The following is an 18,343-nucleotide window of genomic DNA, read 5'->3' as shown; positions in this document are numbered from 1 at the left end:
AAGTAAATTATTTAGAATTTGTCATGGAAGTTCCTTTAGGACTTTAAAGGTGTAGTATGTAGAAATGCAATTTTAATGCAAGAATTGCATTAATGCAACAATAGCTCAGACAAGGAGTCATAATGTATTCTGTTAAAACTGTGTTCTGTTAATGTATTCTGTTAAAACACTGAGTGAAATGGGGATACAGTTTGGTTAATATTTGTCACAGAATGATGTTCGATAAAGGAAAAGCCTCCATTCCCAAACTGGTATTCACATTCAGGTAAAAATATTTCTTTTAAGAAGCTTGCTGATGGTACACAAATGCCCTTACTGGTAGCAAAATCCCTCTGCATAGTAAAATCCTTCCCAGTAGTCAAATGTGTCTGTTGTGGAGGAGCAAATCAAGGGAAGGTGAATAAAATTCAGGCTTAATTGGCTTGCTATGGTTCCAAGCCTTTTACAGAAGAGGAATGTATTTTCTGATAGAAGTGAGATGTACACAAAAACTAAATAAATCCTAACAATCAGGTTCCTTAGATTTGGCATAATGTCATTTAACATGGCCTTAGAAAGCCATTTAGATTTTTAGATTAGTCCATAAATATTCACCAGGCACACCTATTATTTCCTGGTATTGTGTGCTGGTTAATAAAAAAGCATTTAGAGAGGAGAGAGGTGACGGGTCCTTGGACGATGTAGAATTTCAATTTTAGTGAAAGAACATTAAGGCTAAATCCAAAAACAAAAAACACTGAGTGAAATGAGTGTAAAATACGGTGCATTCGTGTCAAGGAAAAGTTGTCCTATGAAGGGAAAGCATTCATTTCCCACCTGGCTGAGAAACTCAGACTCAACCTTCAGATTGTGTGGTACACAAATGTCCTTGCTGAAAGACTGAAAGATTACATTGGGAGAGAGAATCTTCTGTATGTATTTTAATATATAGTGAATCTTAAAACGTGTGATTCTACTTATTATTGTCTAGATGGGTAGATGACCTTTTGTGTGTGAAGGAAAAGCCTCCATTCCCAAACTGGCTGAGAAACTCACACTCAAACTTGTCCTTCACATTCAGGTACTTTTACTTATTAAGATAATTATTTCCAGGAACCTGCAGATTGTGTGGTACACAAATGTCCTTTCTGGTAGTAAAATCCCTACGCATAGTAAAATCTTTGCCAGTAGTAAAATGTGTCTGTCTTTATCATGAATGGAGGAGCAAATCCAGTGGAAGTTGAATGAAATTCAGACTCACTTGAGTTGCTATGGCTCCAAGCTTCCTCCTAAGAAGAATCTCTTTTCTGAAAGATGTGAGATGTACACAAAAACTAAATAAAGCTCAGCAGCTTGAGATGACTTTTTGTGTGTAATCAAGAATAGTACCACAGCCTGACCTGGTGGAAAAAGGCATAGAGGAGATGGGTGGTGTCAATGATCAATAATAAAATCATTTACCTCACTAAATGCTACATGGTCATCAGTTGCTGTGGACAGCGGAGATCAAGGACCATGTCTCTCTGTATGAAGCTGTTGAGACAGAAAAGAACTCAGATAGCAAAATAGGTCTGGCCCAGATCTGGCCCACACAATGCACTTACACTCGGCCCACATACCACAAAGAATGACGGCCCTCTGGTTTGCCAGAGGTGGGCCAATCATGGGCCAGCACAAGGCTAGCACTGGGCCACACCACATAAACCAAACCATAACCGGGCCACATCTGGCATGCCATCATATAAACAGTGCCATCACTGCCAGACCTGGTCCACATCTGGTTGACATACCACTTGCCATGCCAGAACTCAGCCAGCAGTGCCGGCTTAATGCCAGATCTGGCCCAGACCCATCTGCTATGTGGGCTTCATTGAAAATCACCCACAATTCCAGTATATATTTTACCTCAGGGCAGATATGTTTTTAAGTTAATTATTTGAAGTTTGTCATGGAAGTTCCTTTAGGACTTTAAAAGTGCAGTAATTAGAATTTCTATTTTAATTCAAGAATATTAACAATATTAGCTTAGACAATGAGGCATAATGCTCAGATATCGAGGAAAACTTAAATTCTGTTAAAAAATGAGTAAAATGGGTGTACAATTTGGTTGAAATTTGTCACAGAATGCTGTATAATGAAGCAAAAGCCCCCATTCCCACTCAAACCTGTCCTTACCATTCAGAGGCAAAAATATTTCTTTCATGAAGCCTGCAGATTGTTTGGTACACAAATGTCCTTACTGGTAGTAAAATCCCTTCACATAGTAAAATCCATCCCAGAAGTAAAACGTGTCTGTGTCTCAGCCATGATTGGAGGAGCAAATCTAGGGAAGGTGGATGAAATTTAGGCTCTGAGCCTCCTACAGAAGAAGAATCTTTTTTCTGACAGATGTGAGATGCACACAAAAACTAAATAAATCCTAAAAGTGAGGTTCCGAAAATTTGGAATGATTTTGTTTGTTATTTAACATGGCTGTGGAAAGCCATTTATGTTTTTAGTTTAGCTGATAAATGTTCAATAGACAAACCTTTTGTTTCTTGGTATCCTTTAGCCTATATACTGTTTTCTGGGTCAAAATTGGACTTATACCATAAACTTGATGTACTAATGCAAATATTATGTACTCTACCTTCAAACAGCACACCCAAAATGGCATTGTAGAACAGACAAGATAATCATTTCACAGCTAGATTATACTCTTGATCTTACATTCATCCCTACACTGACTCAATTATTACATAAAAAGTTAAAAAGTCAGTGATTTAGATTTACGTTTTCCTTGTATATATGAAATGACTTAAGATCTTCTGACATACTGCTTATTCCTTTCAAAAATAATAATAAAACAGATTTTCCTGATTATAACAAACAAATTTCCTGACAAAGGTGGGCTCACTAAATTTTTTTCTTGTTTATCTGTCTTAATTTTGTCAAATAACTTTTTTTATAACTTTTCATAATGTAAACGATTTTTATAAACATTGATTTCTGAAAAATTGTATAGCTGGTCAATCACTTCAGTTCACCTAGCTATACAAAATATTTTTATAGCTATAAAACTATAAAATAGTTTTGTTTGCTGTATACTGTTTAAAAAAACATAATCCAAAATGCAATTTTTACTGTATTGTGTGGATACATATATATATATATATATATATATATATATATATATATATATATATATATATATTAAATTAATGAACTGAATAAGTAGGAATAAAATCTTGTTTACTTGTTATTATTTAGTTCGCTACCGTTGTTACACCTAGTGGCCAAAATGGGAACTACATGCTTTCTATATGAATGAGCAACGTTTTAGAATAAATAATTGCAATCTAATTAATTTCTGCAAGCAAAGGCAAAGTGGAAGCTCAAAAAGTGTGTTCATTATTTGCAAAAACCTATTATTTAGATTGTGGATTATATGATATGATTATATGGATATAATGTATGCACATCTGCGATGGACTGGTGACCTGTCCAGGGTGTACCGCTGCCTTTCGCCCAGTGTGTGCTGGGATAGGCTCCAGCAGATCCCTGTGACCTAATTAGGAATTAAGCGGGTAGAGACAATGGATGGATGGATGGATGGATGTACATAAGAAATCCATGTGCACCGTGGAGACTTTGTTTCTAATACAAAAAATGAGAAAAAGAAGAAAAGCAAGTGTTTTGTTTATTTTTCAGATGGAGTTAGGCTGGACATCCAGCATTGTCTATGTAGCCTTAAACCTTAGTCTAAATCGTAAGGTTCTCATTATTATACTTACTTAACATACACAGGAAGAAGAAGAAGAAGAAGAAGAAGAAGAAGAAGAAGAAGAAGAAGGAAGGAAGGAGAAGGAAGGAAGGAAAATCACTACATGCATTTTAGGTCTACGATGAGAATCCACTGGTTGGAAAGTTAATTAAAAAACAATACCCAACAGCACCATCTAGTGGTTAATTTTGTCATTACCCTGACAGTATAATCTAATGAGAGTGACCGTATGCTCGTTGTTACCCCTTCTTAAATTTTAAATTGAATTGAATTATTCAAGAAACATGCTATTAAACAAAATCAAAAGCTGGAACTAATCACCTTTGCTCTTTGCGAAGATCAGAGATCATACACACAAAAAGCATGACAGTAATAAAATTTAGCTTAAAATGGCTGATAAAGCAAGTCATTTATTCAAGGATAAATTAACTACCTCTATATTATATTTATTATTTATACTTATTTAGATTATATGTATATGATATAAGTTTGATTTCAATATTATTACCAGTTTAATACTGACTGATTCCATTAAAGTTGCATTAACATTAAACACAAACAATGACAAACAGCGCCATCTAGTGATTAATAGAGGCAATAATTTTGTCTAATAAGTTGGACAACGTTCATTTAAAGTTGCCTTAATTAAGATTTCTAAACGTTTGTCAAGATTAGGTCTGCTGTTTCCCCACCCATGACCACACTGAGGTGGTTCAATTAGAGTAAGCATATTGTGATAGTAGATTTCGTAACGTTTGTCAGGATTATGTCTCTATCAGTTCAGTGGGTGGATCAGAATAAGATTTGAATTTATTTTTTATTATTTTTACTCTTTTTTTTATTCTCAGAGTTTACTCCTCTTTCCCCACCCATGATCACACTGGGGTGGTTCAATTAGAGTTAGCATTAGCATTTAGTGTTTAATCAGATTTATTAAAAATCATCATAATGTGATTGTTCTCAGGTGTAGTTGCTGTACTTTTTGCTAAATTGCATAATCTTGTTAGCACTAAGCTGTGGTGTTAACTAGCTAAATGCTAATTTGTCACCAGTACATACACTAACTCTAACACCTCTACTATGTGCACCTTGCTCCACTAGCCCTCAATTAAAAATCTTGTAGAGTAGCACTGCTTACCTTGTCCTCTGCTTTACATTCAGTATGCTGCCAAAAATTTTGGGACATCCGACTTTACATGCAATGAATTTAATATGGAGTTGGCCTACCTTTTGCAGCTGTAACAGCTTCAACTCTTCTGGCAAGGCTTTCCACAAGGTTTAGGAGTGTGTTTATGGGAATTTTTGACTGTTCCTCTACATTTGTGAGGTCAGGCACTGATGTTGGACGAGAAGGTCTGGCTCACAGTCTCCACTCTAATTCATCCCAAAGGTTATCAGGTTGAGGTCAGGACTCTGTGCAGGCCAGTCAGGTTCCTCCACATCAAACTCACTCATCCATGTCTTTATGAAGCTTGTTTTGTGCACTGGTGTACAGTCATGTTGGAACAGGAAGGGGTCATCCCCAAACTGTTCCCACAAAGTTAGGAGCATGAAATTGTCCAAAATGTCTTGGTATGTTGAAGCATTAAAACTTCCTTTCACTGGAACTAAGAGGCCAAGCCCAACTCCTGAAAATATAGTGTATATAGTGTATCGTCTACTTGATAAATCATATTTCCTCATTTGTAAATCGCTTTGAATAAAAGCATCTGCTAAATAAAAAAAAATCTAATATATTAGCATTTTAGCTGGGTGTGGACTGAAGGGGTGTGAAGACGTATCTAGAAAATGGCTTACAGGATAGCCATGTAAACAAAAACATTCATTCCATACCGCTTTATCAGAACATTCTAGAACAGGTTTTCTTAGCTACATAATAGTTTTATTGAAGTCACTACTTAAATCTTCTTTTTTGTTTGTTTGTTTTGTCACATTCTGCATTCCTATATTTCAGCTTATTATTATTTTCATTTCATTTCATATATCCTGCCTTGATGCCTGATGACTCCTGAGATAAGCACAGGAGATATAGATCGGGTCTATACCCTATACTCGGGTCACGGGGAGCCTGTGCCTATCTCAGACGTCATCGTGCATCAAGGCAGGATACACCCTGGACGGAGTGCCAACCCATCGCTGGGCACACTCACACACTCATTCACTCACATAATCACACACTACGGGCAATTTAGAGACTCCAATCAGCCTAGATGCATGTCTTTGGACTGTGGGAGGAAACCGGAGCACCCGGAGCACAGGGAGAACATGCAAACTCCACACACACACACGTGCTGCCCTTATCATTATTATTATTATTATTATTATTATTATTATTATTATTATTATTAAGAAGATTATAGGCTATTATATTATTGAACTATTAACATATGACTGACAGCATAAAGAATGTACAATTTGTTTTCTATGATACTTCTTATTCCTAGCATTATCCAGTAATATTGTAGCATTTCTGTCAATAAGCACTTTGTAGCTGTAATTCTGTAGATCACACTCGCCAGTTTATATGTAAATATGCCATTCACGGTTTCTGGGGAACTTGGTGGAAACGAAACCTAACAATGGACAAAAGCCGGTGATCACTTTCGTTTTCGAGCTTTTGGCAGAGAAATTGATTCGATCCACTGAGTCGATTCTTTAACGCAAAGCTTTAATTGTATATTAGGTTTAATGTATACAGTACAATGGGCTACACTAGCAATCATTTACTGTGTAGACTAGTCTATATAGTCGAAAAATTTATTTTATTTTCCTGTGAGAAAATGACTTAATTTATGTGTGATTGCGACTTCCAGGATTCGTTAGACGAATCATTTCGAATGAACCGATTCGTGGGTTTTGCATGATATTTAAAGCATCCCTGTGCATAAGTTCCCATTTACAGGGGGACAGAGTGGTAGTGAAGCTGCGCAGAGGCGTATATTGTAAACGAAGTAAGATTACTTGTTAATAATTACTGATCTATCCGGCGAGATTATCAGCTGGGAGAGATGAGCGCGAGCCTGAGTGAGCAGTATGAGGAGAAGGTGCGTCCGTGCATCGACCTGATTGACTCTCTGCGCGCGCTCGGTGTGGAGAAGGACCTCGCGCTGCCCGCCATCGCCGTGATCGGAGACCAGAGCTCGGGGAAGAGCTCGGTGCTGGAGGCGCTGTCCGGAGTCGCGCTGCCCCGCGGGAGTGGTGAGACACCATGAGTATAATATTATTAAAAAAAAAAAAAAAAAAAAAAATATATATATATATATATATATATAGCAAGATAAGAAGTTTGCACTAGAATAAGATAAGAAGTTTGCACTAGAATAAGATAAGAAGTTTGCACTTCAATAAGATAAGAAGTTTGCACTAGAATAAGATAAGACGTTTGCACTAGAATAAGATAAGAAGTTTGCACTAGAATAAGATAAGAAGTTTGCACTAGAATAAGATAAGAAGTTTGCACTAGAATACTGGCAGGGTGAAATTAAGGTGGTCGAACCTGTTACAACACAATGATGCACCTGTATACAGAACCGTGACCTCACCCACAATGAATACCTTTGGGATGAACTGGAACACCGATCAAACCCGAAATCAGTGGCCAACCTCACTAATGCTCCTGCGTCAGAATGGACAAAAATTCCAATATCCATTTTATTGTCAGGAACAGCTGTACAGTTCCCTGCCAGGCCCCTTGGAAGCCTGCTTTTTTGTGTGTCTTTTGTGTTACGCCTTTCCCATTGTTCTCATTCCTGGTGTGTCACCTGTATCCCATTAACCCTAATTTCTCTCCCTATAAATAGGGATCCTTGCGGTCATGTCTTTGTCTGTGATTGTTAACTGTGCTGTGGTGTTATGTTCAGGTTTTGGTTCTCTGTGTTCTGGTTTTGTCTGTGATTGTTAACTGTGCTGTGGTGTTAGGTTCAGGTTTTGGTTCTGTGTTCTGGTTTTGTCTTTTGTTTAGTTTTTGCAATGTCTAGTGTTAAGTTAGCTGCCCTCTGTCTTGTCTTTATGTAATAAAAGCAGCGCTTTGCTGAATCCTGTGTATGGGTCTCTATCTCCAAGGCATGTGCATGCAACACCATGGCAGTCCCGGTTCGAACCCCGCACAGGGTGGGGGTCCTGGACGTGACAGTTATAAAGTGTAATGGAAAGCCTTTTCAAAAGAGTGGAGGCTGTTACAGCATGGGATGGAAAGGGATGCTAAACAAGCACGTATGGGCACACCTTTTAATGTAGATTTACTAGATTTCACTTTATTAAAATAGAAAAGTTTGAAAAAGGCCAGAATTTTTTTTCTGATGCTAAGTCCAACAGTACCTGTAACTTTTAGAGAAGTTTTCCTGTTTTATACATGTTGCTTGTGTACCATCCCAATGAAAACCTGAACATTTTCATGATGAAAGCCTTAGCTACCCTTTGTGCCTCTGTTAGATAGTGATAAAGTAGATTAACTGCTGCTAACAGGAAAAAGGTTTCACATTACTGGGAGAAACAGGAGAAAGCTGTTTGGTATTTGTTAAACACACAATGTTTTCACCATGATCTCATCACTCTTCATATTTATACCTACCTTGAAACAAACTTGTTTCACTGTTGCCTGGCTACAGTTTATCAACTAAGAACTGCCCACCTGAGTGTTGGCAAACATTCTGATATGGTCCATACACACAGGTATCGTGACAAGATGTCCACTCGAGCTGAAGATGAAAAAGGGCCAGGAGGAAGACTTCTGGCATGGGAAGATCAAGTACAAGAAAGATAATGATCAAGATTATGAGGAAGAGATCGACGATCCAGCAGATGTGGAGAAAAAGATAAGGGAAGGTAGGTAACCTGAAACTCTTTTCTGCTCACGCAAACAAACTGTATTCCTTAATGTAGCTGGCTATTTTGCTTAGTAGTTCACTTTTGTATGTGTAGATGATTCATTATTATTGGTTTATCTATGTGCTTTTTTAGCACAAGACCATATGGCTGGGGTCGGCGTGGGCATTAGTGACGAGCTCATCAGCCTGGAAGTGACATCAGCTGATGTTCCTGACCTCACACTCATCGATCTGCCTGGCATTGCCCGCGTGGCAGTCAAAGGCCAACCAGAGAACATCGGAGAACAGGTAAAGCATATATTCTTATATATATCATTGGTGATATGTCCATTGTCCAAGCTGTTCTCTTAGAAAATATCAAAAGTTCAAATATAAACCATGAAAGTTCAACTCAATCTGACTGATGAGTACCACAATCAGTCACTTAGTAATACACGCTAATGCACACAAATGACCTTCATTCAGATTAAGAGGCTGATCCGAAAGTTCATCACAAAGCAAGAAACCATCAACCTGGTGGTGGTGCCGTCTAACGTGGACATCGCCACTACTGAAGCGTTAAAGATGGCTCAGGAAGTTGATCCAAGTGGCGAGAGAACCCTTGGTGTGTCTGTCCTTTACATCAAAACCGTAGACATTATTTTTTCTTCTTCTCTCACTCTACCACATGAATTAGAATGAGCTTGTGTGTGTGATTCTAACAGGCATCCTAACAAAGCCTGACCTGGTGGATAAAGGCACCGAGGATACAGTAGTGTCCGTCATCCACAACGAAATCATTTACCTCACTAAAGGCTACATGATCGTCAGGTGCCGAGGGCAGAAAGAGATCATCGACCGCGTCTCTCTGCAAGAAGCCACTGAGAAGGAGAAGGACTTCTTTAAAGACCACCCACATTTCAGGTGCTATCTTGATTAGAAAATTGGAAATTTATTCCAATAAATTGAGAAATATAATTTGAACCAGTACTATTTGGAATCGATTAAGAAGATATAGCTTAATGCAGCTCTTAATAAACCTCCATCATATTTTTTTAATCATAGTAAACATCCTATTTTTGATTAATAATAATTATTTGGCGTTAATATAGTTAATGATAGATATTTGATTAACAATGTACAATTTTACAATGTAAAGAATACATGAAATAGATTACATGAGAATGTTGTCATGTTAATTCATTAATCATTCTTATTTTTATTTAAAAATTGAATTAATTATGATTTAAGAATTCAATAATTTCTCTACTATTAGTAATATTCTAAAATTTGAGAGTCTTTTGAATTACACTGATAATACAAATAATACATACATACAAATAATATTTATTATTATTATTATTTATTTATTTTTTTTACAGTGAGCTGTATGTGGAAGGCAAGGCCACCATTGCCAGACTGGCAGAGAAGCTCACGCTTGAACTCGTCAATCATATTGAGGTAAAGATGAGGTTTTGTTCCACTATCCCACACATTATCAAGTAAATGATCAATCCAGGAAGAAGTAAAATGTGTGTGTACATATGTGTGTGTGTGCGTATGTGTGTTTAGCGGTCTCTGCCACGACTGGAAGAGCAGATTGAGGCGAAGTTGGCTGAAACTCAAGGTGAACTGGATCGTTATGGCTCAGGGCCTCCTACAGAACCAGGAGAGAGGATCTTGTTCCTGATTGATGTAAGTGAGGTTCCTGTTCATTGGTCCCAAAATCATTGAATTCAGGTGCTCCAATCACTTCCATGGCCACAGGTGTATAAAATCAAGACTCTAGAGCAGTAGTGACGTGTTCTCTGGAGTGATGAATCACACTTCTCTGGCAATCTAATGGACAAGTCTAAGGCCTAGTCTACACGTACATGGGTATTTTTAAAAACTGAGTTTTTACTCCTTTGTTTTTAAAAAAAATCTTGTCCACATGAAAACGCAAAAACGTGGTCTGAAGTGCTGTCAAGAGCATGCAAAACCAACAGGTGGCAATATAATCTCAACCGTAAAGCCGTGTTGGCCAATCAAAAGCCTGAGACACTGACTTCGCAAGCAGTGTTGCCCAATTGGGCTTCTTTTGGTCATGTCTCACCGGGAAAAAGTGCATTGGGTGGGTTGATAAAATCTGGGCTGTTTTTTTATGCAACTGGCAGGTTTTTATTTTTGACTATAAACATGATATTTTATTTTCTATTCAAAAGATTAAATAAAGTGTAATATGTAATGTTGACGTTTTAATTATATGGTTCCGTTTAGCCAATAAGGTTCAAGAGAGTCCTGTCCAGACAGACTTCAGTCTTGATTAGCAGGTTGTTGTAATCGTTCTACTCGTTAAGCTAATATCACAAAGTTATTAACTGTTATAACTGTTTGTTATTGTATTAGTTATAACTGTACATTTTGGGCTGGTATTTTTTTTAAATGGGCGGGTTTTAAGCTGTAGTTGGGCTGGAAATCTTCAGTCCAATCTGGCAATCCTGTTCACAAGCCAAAAATCTCCGGTTTTCCTGTCTACACGATAACACTGAAACCGGAGTTTTTAAAAAACTTCACCCTGGCAGGAGTTTTCAAAAATGTTCGGTTTAAGTGACCTGAAGCTGTGTTTGCGTGTGGACGAACGGCCAAACCGCATAAAAAAAGCAGTGGTTTTAAAAATACCCGCGTTCGTGTGGACAGGGCCTAAGTTTGGTGTTTGCCAGGAGAATGGTACTTACCTGACTGCACTGTGCCAAGTGTAAAGTCTGGTGAAGGTGGATTAATGGAGTAATGGTGCTTTTCAGGGGTTGGGCTCTGCCCCTTAGTTCCAGTTAAAGGAACTCTTAATGCTTCAGCATACCAAGACATTTTGGACAATTTCATGCTCCCAACTTTCTGGGAACAGTTTGGGGACGACCCCTTCCTGTTCCAAAATGACAGAGTACCAGTGCACAAAGGAAGGTCCATAAAGACTTGGATGAGTGAGTTTGGCGTGAAGGAACTTGACTAGCCAGCACACAGTCCTGACCTCAGCCTGATATTACATCTTTGGGATGAATTAGAGAGGAGACTGCGAGCTAAGGCCTTCTTGTCCAACAGCAGTGTCTGACCTCACAAATGCACTTCTAGAGGAATGGTCAAAAGTTCCCATGAACACACTCCTAAACCTCGTGGAAAACCTTCCCAGAAGAGTTGAACTGCAAAGGGTGGGCCAGCTCCATATTAAACCCTATGGATTAAGAATGGGATGTCATGAAAGTTCATGTTCATGTAAAGACAGATGTCCCAAAATTTTTGCCCATATAGTATAGATAGAAAGCAAATAATGTATAGATTTAGTTGTTCATTCACTCATATACAGTCTTGCATCTCAGCCTTTTTCTGCTTTTCAAATGTTATTTGCCATGTAAAAAGCAAGCATTGTCAGATATTCAGACAATAATGGCAGATATAAAACTAACCATGTAGTTTGTTTTCTATTTCTTTTAAACTTTAGTGGTTTAAAAATTAAATTCAATTTCACTAATGATTCTCATTTTAATGGTGCATATTAGAAGGTCACAGCGTTCACTCAGGATGCCATTAACCTCACGACTGGAGAGGAGCTAAAGAATGTCCAAAATCTCAATGTCTTCTCAAGCCTGCGGAGGCAGTTTGTTCTCTGGAAGACTCATTTGGACAACTCAGGATACACGTGTGAGTAGTGGTGTGATTGTACTGTAGATTGTTAATGCAGATTTTAGTGACATGGGGCTTGGCCCCCTGCTTTCACATAACTGCAGTTCTGTTCCCCAGTTTGACTAATGAAGCATGCTTTGGGGAATTTTCTAGTTAACATTAAGATTGAGAAAGAAGTGAAGGAGTATGAAGAAAAATACAGAGGCAGAGAACTGCCAGGATTCATCAATTACAAGACCTTTGAGGTGATGGTGAAGGACCAAATCAAGCAGCTGGAGGAACCTGCCATCAGGAGACTGAAGGAAATCTCAGGTATAATGGCATGAAGTTAAATGCTCTGACACATTATAATTACAGGAAGTTGTATTTACAGAGATTTCCCCATATGTTTTTAGATCTTATTAGGAAGAGCTTCATTCAACTTGCTCAATACAGCTTCGTGGGCTTCCCTAATCTCCTCAAAACGGCAAAGGTAAGTCCCCATTTTTAAGTTTGCTGAACCAGATGACTATACACTGATAAGGCATAACATTATGACCACCTGCCTAATATTGAGTTGGTCCCCCTTTTGCTGCCAAAACAGCCCTGACCCATCATGCACTGTGTATTCTGACACCTTTCTATCAGAACCAGCATTAACTACTTCAGCAATTTGAGCCACAGTAGCTCGTCTGTTGAATCAGATCACACGGGCCAGCCTTCTCTCCCCATGTGCATCAATGAGCCTTGGCCGTCCATGACCCTGTTGCCAGTTCACCACTGTTCCTTCCTTGGACCACTTTTGATAGATACTGACCACTCTTGGGGGGAACACCCCACAAGAGCTGCAGTTTTAGAGATGCTCTGATCCAGTGGTCTAGCCATCACAATTTGGCCCTTCATCAAACTCGCTCAAATCCTTACGCTTGTCCATTTTTCCTGCTTCTAACACATCAACTTTGAGGACAAAATGTTCACTTGCTGCCTAATATATCCCACCCACTAACAGGTGCCATGATGAGGAGATAATCAGTCTTATTCACTTCACCTGTCACTGCTCGTAATGTTATGCCTGATAGGTGTATATAATAAACATGAAGCTCTGAAAGAATATCATTTTCAAGTATTGTACTTTGTTGTTCCACCAGACTAAGATTGAGTCCATAAAGCAGGCGAAAGAGTCAGAGGCTGAGTCAATGCTGAGGACTCAGTTTAAGATGGAGCTGATCGTCTACACTCAAGACAGCATGTATAGCAACACCCTGAGCATACTGAAGCAGGAGGAGGAAGAATATCCTAGTGCTACTTCATGTAGTTTATACAATCAGTCAGACAACAGAGCCACTCTTGAGGAACTGATGCGTCACCTCAAGTCTTATTACAGCGTAAGTGTTTGTTAACTATAGTTCACTTCTTGCAAATACCATAATGCTAACTGGTGCATGTTAGCATATTAGCCTGGCTAAAATGGTCAGGCGAGTACATGCTAGCTCTGGTTTGTTATTAGAATCTATTTTAGCTTGAGGATAGCATTCTTTTTTCAGATAGCCTTAGCAAGCCAAGACCTCTTCTGTTCTCTGTTGGTTGATTTTTTTAGTTTTGCACTCCAGCTATGAGAAATTTTTTTTAATTAATTTTTAGATTGCGAGTAAGCGTCTGGCTGACCAGCTGCCGCTGGTAATCAGATACCTGCTGCTGCAAGAGTCAGCAGTGCAGATGCAGAGAGAAATGCTACAGCTCCTGCAGGACAAAGGCAACACAGATCAGCTGCTGAAAGAAGATTATGACATCGGCAGCAAACGCAACAACCTGCAGAGCCGCCTGAAGCGTCTGTCGGAGGCCCGCAACTACCTGGTCAAGTTTTAGAGCCGCACATAGTGTCTATTTTGGAAATGACGTTACTGTTGATTACTTTAAGGCAAGAGAAGATAGAAGAAACAAAATGTAGATTATATGAACATGTTTATTTATGCTGTAATAAACTGATTTAGTTCTCAGACAAGTGAGTGAAAGAAGTGAATGAATCACAGTCATGTCTCATCATATAGATTTAATCATCTTTCCCAAAGAAACCATCACACAACACAGAGAACACGCATTCTTACTCCGTACATTTTGGTGACGCCACACATTATATCAGCATCAGGAACACTACGTCTTATCTAATATCATCTACTTCCTTATTGCTAATAATGTCTGTCTAATCAGTAATACAACTGATCAAATAACTGTGGTACATCTGGAGGAAAATATGCATCACTGTCAAAGAAACGAATGAAAGGCTATGATGCTGCAAGAAAAAAACAACTATCACACATAAAAAGTGGCGTCAGCGTGGGAAAGTCTCATCACATATGTACACGTATATTTTACAAAAGTCTGTCAGAAAGAACAAGGGACAAAAAAAAAAAAGACTGAAGGCAGAGTTATAATGGCAGGAGTTATTGATCCATCTGCGCTTTGAGCTTTCTCTCCCAGAGCTTCTGGTGGTCAGAGAATCCTTGCTTGCCTTTGTTGAATGAGTTAGGGCCTGCTGATGTCGGGGTGTCCCTATAATAACATGGCAAAGGACTTGTTAAATAATTAGAGATGGAAAATAGTGACTGACAAACAATGAACAAATAAGGTCATTCACATCGTCAAAACAAACAATAAAAATATAATAAATTACATGCAACAATCCAAATATTGCTACAACGATTAAGGGAGCCAAGCTCTTTCTATCCACAACCTTAGTGACAGACGAAGACCAAAACAATCAAGAGAAACAAGAACCATGAACTGATGTTGAGTGGTTCAAAAGTTAGGAGAAGGTTCATGAAAATGAACAATAGTGCCGTATCATGGTGAATTTAGACAAAACTTCTTGCACTTCCTTACGATTAACTTTATCTAAAAATGTTTGGTAAGCATAAACCACATGTGTTGCTGAGATATGCCCTCACTTCCTGTTTGGCAGCTTCGCCATCAAATTTATTTGAGTGTTATAGATAAACTGTACCTTCCAAAAAAAAGACATTGTTTGGTGATTGTGATGACTGGACAAAATTTGTAGGAACAAAAAATATGTGAAATCACAGAAAATCCAAAATGGTGGCAATTCATATCAACTCAGCTTAACCATTGTCGATTATTATTATAAATGCATGTTCAAATTTGCCCTACTGGTGGTGCTAAACAGCTTAAGTGGCATAACTCAAAATTGCTGTGAGAGGAACTGAGACTGTCCTCTATGAATGTGCCAAATTTCATAAAAATATTATTATGCTTTCTACAAGCTGCCATGTGAAGTAAAACAATAATAAAGAGAAAACATACAATTTCAATACGATGCTTTAGCAACTTCAGTGATTGGCTGCTTAATAAACAAGACAAAAATAATTTAAAAAACCTTCCAATGTTCTTCATCCTCATCTTCGCTTCTGGAGGCATCTCCTCTGGTTCACTCTATAAAGACAGACAATAGCCTTCTAAATTGACGGCAAATGCTAGTCTCATAACATCTTCCTTTCTATGTGTGGGAGAAATCACTCACGTCGTCATCGTCATCGAAAACAGATGCAGGTTTTTTGGAGGGTAAAATCGGCGCTGCTTCTTTTGGTTTCTGGAAAAGGTTTACACACTTTAGAGAGACGCCTGGGTCACATCAACCACAATAAACATTAATGAAACCAACAGAATGGTCAAGCAGTTAGACTGCAAAGTCAAAGTCAGCTAACTGAGTGATACGTTATACCAATTAGCTAGCTGGTTTACAGCTGCCTTACAAAAATGTTCCAAAAAAAGTTTGAGAAAACATCAAAAGAAAAAGGAAATAAGCTCTCACAAGAGAACATGCTATCTAGCAAAATCACAATTTAAAAACCTTGCAGTAGAATCGGCTCAGTTCACCAGCAAGAGCCGTCTTGTGACGTTATTTTATTATAAAATTCATAAACTGATTCTAATCATAACAAAAACACTCACAGAATTGAATCGTCTGTAAGGTAAAAGAGTTGACTCTTATTGGGGAGTTGAACCAAATGGTCTGACTCACTAAAAAGAGTCAGGATATCCATCATTATTTTTATATATATAAAAAAAAAACAAAAAAACACTGAACTGTTAAAAAAACACAATTAGGATATTCGCAATTATGTTCAAATTAGCTAGAATTTGTTTTGAAAGACAAAACAAATCCAAACGTTTCCTCGAAATCCAGACGATTCCTCAGACTCAACCTATGGTGCAAGTGTTCAACAAGACATCCTTCTTGTTAGTGCTAATGTATGGTTAGTTAGCAAACATTATTATTATTGTTAGCACTACTTACGCTAGCTCCTAGCTTGATGGAAATCGGAGCAGTCTTTTTAGCGATACTGATGCTGGCCTTAGGGATTTTGGGAGGCGCCGGCTGGTTCTGGAGCTCGTCTTTGCTTCCTGGCCGCTTCCCTAGACCACCACTTCCTCCTCCTCCTCCTCCTCCTCCTCCTCCAGGGCTGTTGGAGACAGTGTTACATTTCCCATCGTTTGCCTTCTCCTCTGCTCCTGCTGGAGGCGAAACAACTTACCAAGGTGAGCGACTGTAGCCGTGGTGGCCAAAGGAGAGCTACAGTTACCTGAAAGATGAGGGATGTCAGGAGGACCTGCTCAGAAGTGCTGCTGCACAGCAGAGAAGCTCAACTTCTACTCGTCTATCCACCTCCATCAGCTTACTGAGCTAAACTAACCTGCTAGATCTTTGTTTTCATGTCTCTGTGATCCCTCACAAGGAATTTTCCTGTTCTATCCGGTTACCTTTTATATTACACCACATCGCTGCTGAACACTGGGTTGGTCAGGGGAAAATTGTTGATTTTTTTTTTTTTCCCCCATTTTTAACAGCAGCTCAAGATCAGAATGCACGTTTATGTATGTCTTGTTAAGACATGGATCTGTAACTGTCGCTCTTTAATAAATAAAACATGCAGCCACTGGCAAATCGCTGTGGTATAAGACAAGAAAAATCATGTCAAAATGTCACAGTATTACACCACCATGTCTTCCCTTCACCAGCACACCTCAGAAGTATTATATTCCTGATACTGTGTATAATCGAAATATGAAAGTGTAGTACAGCCTGAGAGCACTGATCAGGGAACCATTATACATATGAAAGTATAGTACAGTCTGAGAGCACTGATCAGGGAACCGTGTGATGAGTTAGACCTTCAGTTTGCCTGATGCTAAACTGGTCGCCATAAGCTTCCATTACTTATTAGCTAAAATAGGCTAAATCAATAGCAAGTAAAGAGGTAAGCTATTTGATACAATTACGAACATTTATTCTGCTGTGTTAATAGCAAACCCAAACCTTTCGTTCTCAACCTTTTGAAATAAAAATCACAGCTTCCCCAGTTACCCCCACCACCCCCCATCTCCCAAAACAACACGGCGAACCAACGTTAGCTTAGCTCGCTAGGCTAACTTAGCTGAGTGCGATCGATTGCCATTAAAATTCTGTGCATCATTTGTAATTTCTCATATAATGCAGGCCCAAATGAAATTAGACAGCTATAGGCAAACTTGTTTTTGTACTAAAATGAGAATTAGCGTTGATAATTTCACCTCCAGCCCGAGGCCCCTCGCCGCGGTGCTGAGCAGTCGCCATTGTAGTGAAAACTTTCAGGAAATATAACCGCGTACGGGTGTCGAAAAGGGACAAACCGGACGCATTACGAAACGCGCTACGTTTTCTCGACGACAACGGGATTGAAACTTTCCTTAAATGAAGAAAAATAATGAATATAATTTTTAGTTTTCTCAAAAAATCTATAATAAAAAAATATAGTTTTTTTCATTTTCTCGCTGACATCCAGACTAGCACTGTAAAATCCAAGAGACGCACGTACACCACAAGACTGAATAAAGATTTGGAAATAATAATAATAATAATAATAATAATAATAATAATAAAACGAAACATTGTTCATTTTAATTTTAATGAAATTTAATTAACATTGATACATTTCTAACTCAACATCATTTGGAGAAATACTCAGACCACCATCTCTGGGATCACTGGCTCAGCACAGCAACGGTATCCCACAAGGTTGAGTGCTTGGTCCTCTCCTAATTCCTCCTGTAACAGATCTAAGATGGCTTCTCTCATACTGATGATAGTTAATTTATCTTTTCCATC

General features: G+C 38.5%; 2 protein-coding genes across 4 annotated transcripts; one reads left to right on the top strand and one right to left on the bottom strand.

Annotated features, from left to right (window-relative positions):
* Positions 1–6,720: 6,720 nt before the first annotated feature.
* Positions 6,721–14,169, top strand: LOC131347059 (interferon-induced GTP-binding protein Mx1). The gene is made up of 12 exons (XM_058380912.1): positions 6,721–6,940; positions 8,414–8,566; positions 8,702–8,856; positions 9,034–9,172; positions 9,273–9,471; positions 9,930–10,008; positions 10,120–10,242; positions 12,081–12,222; positions 12,358–12,516; positions 12,600–12,676; positions 13,332–13,568; positions 13,825–14,169. Exons 1-12 carry the CDS (start codon positions 6,751–6,753, stop codon positions 14,047–14,049), a joined length of 1,878 nt encoding a protein of 625 aa, XP_058236895.1. The 5' UTR covers positions 6,721–6,750; the 3' UTR covers positions 14,050–14,169.
* A 49-nt stretch (positions 14,170–14,218) lies between these two features.
* On the bottom strand, positions 14,219–17,836 carry pcnp (PEST proteolytic signal containing nuclear protein). 3 transcript variants are annotated; one of them, XM_058380913.1, is made up of 5 exons: positions 17,770–17,836; positions 16,496–16,713; positions 15,719–15,787; positions 15,575–15,630; positions 14,219–14,733 (listed from the first exon to the last, which is right to left on the bottom strand). In XM_058380913.1, exons 1-5 carry the CDS (start codon positions 17,810–17,812, stop codon positions 14,625–14,627), a joined length of 495 nt encoding a protein of 164 aa, XP_058236896.1. In that variant the 5' UTR covers positions 17,813–17,836; the 3' UTR covers positions 14,219–14,624. The 3 variants fall into 3 exon arrangements, with proteins under 3 accessions (XP_058236896.1, XP_058236897.1, XP_058236898.1); XM_058380914.1 differs by having other exon boundaries at positions 16,496–16,710; positions 17,770–17,829; XM_058380915.1 differs by having other exon boundaries at positions 17,728–17,816.
* Positions 17,837–18,343: the final 507 nt, after the last annotated feature.

This window comes from Hemibagrus wyckioides, linkage group LG26 (genome assembly GCF_019097595.1).
Source record: "Hemibagrus wyckioides isolate EC202008001 linkage group LG26, SWU_Hwy_1.0, whole genome shotgun sequence".
In the NCBI taxonomy this organism is placed as follows: Eukaryota; Metazoa; Chordata; class Actinopteri; order Siluriformes; family Bagridae; genus Hemibagrus; species Hemibagrus wyckioides.
Note: the sequence above shows the minus strand (reverse complement) of the source record. Positions and strands in the feature narration are given on the sequence as shown.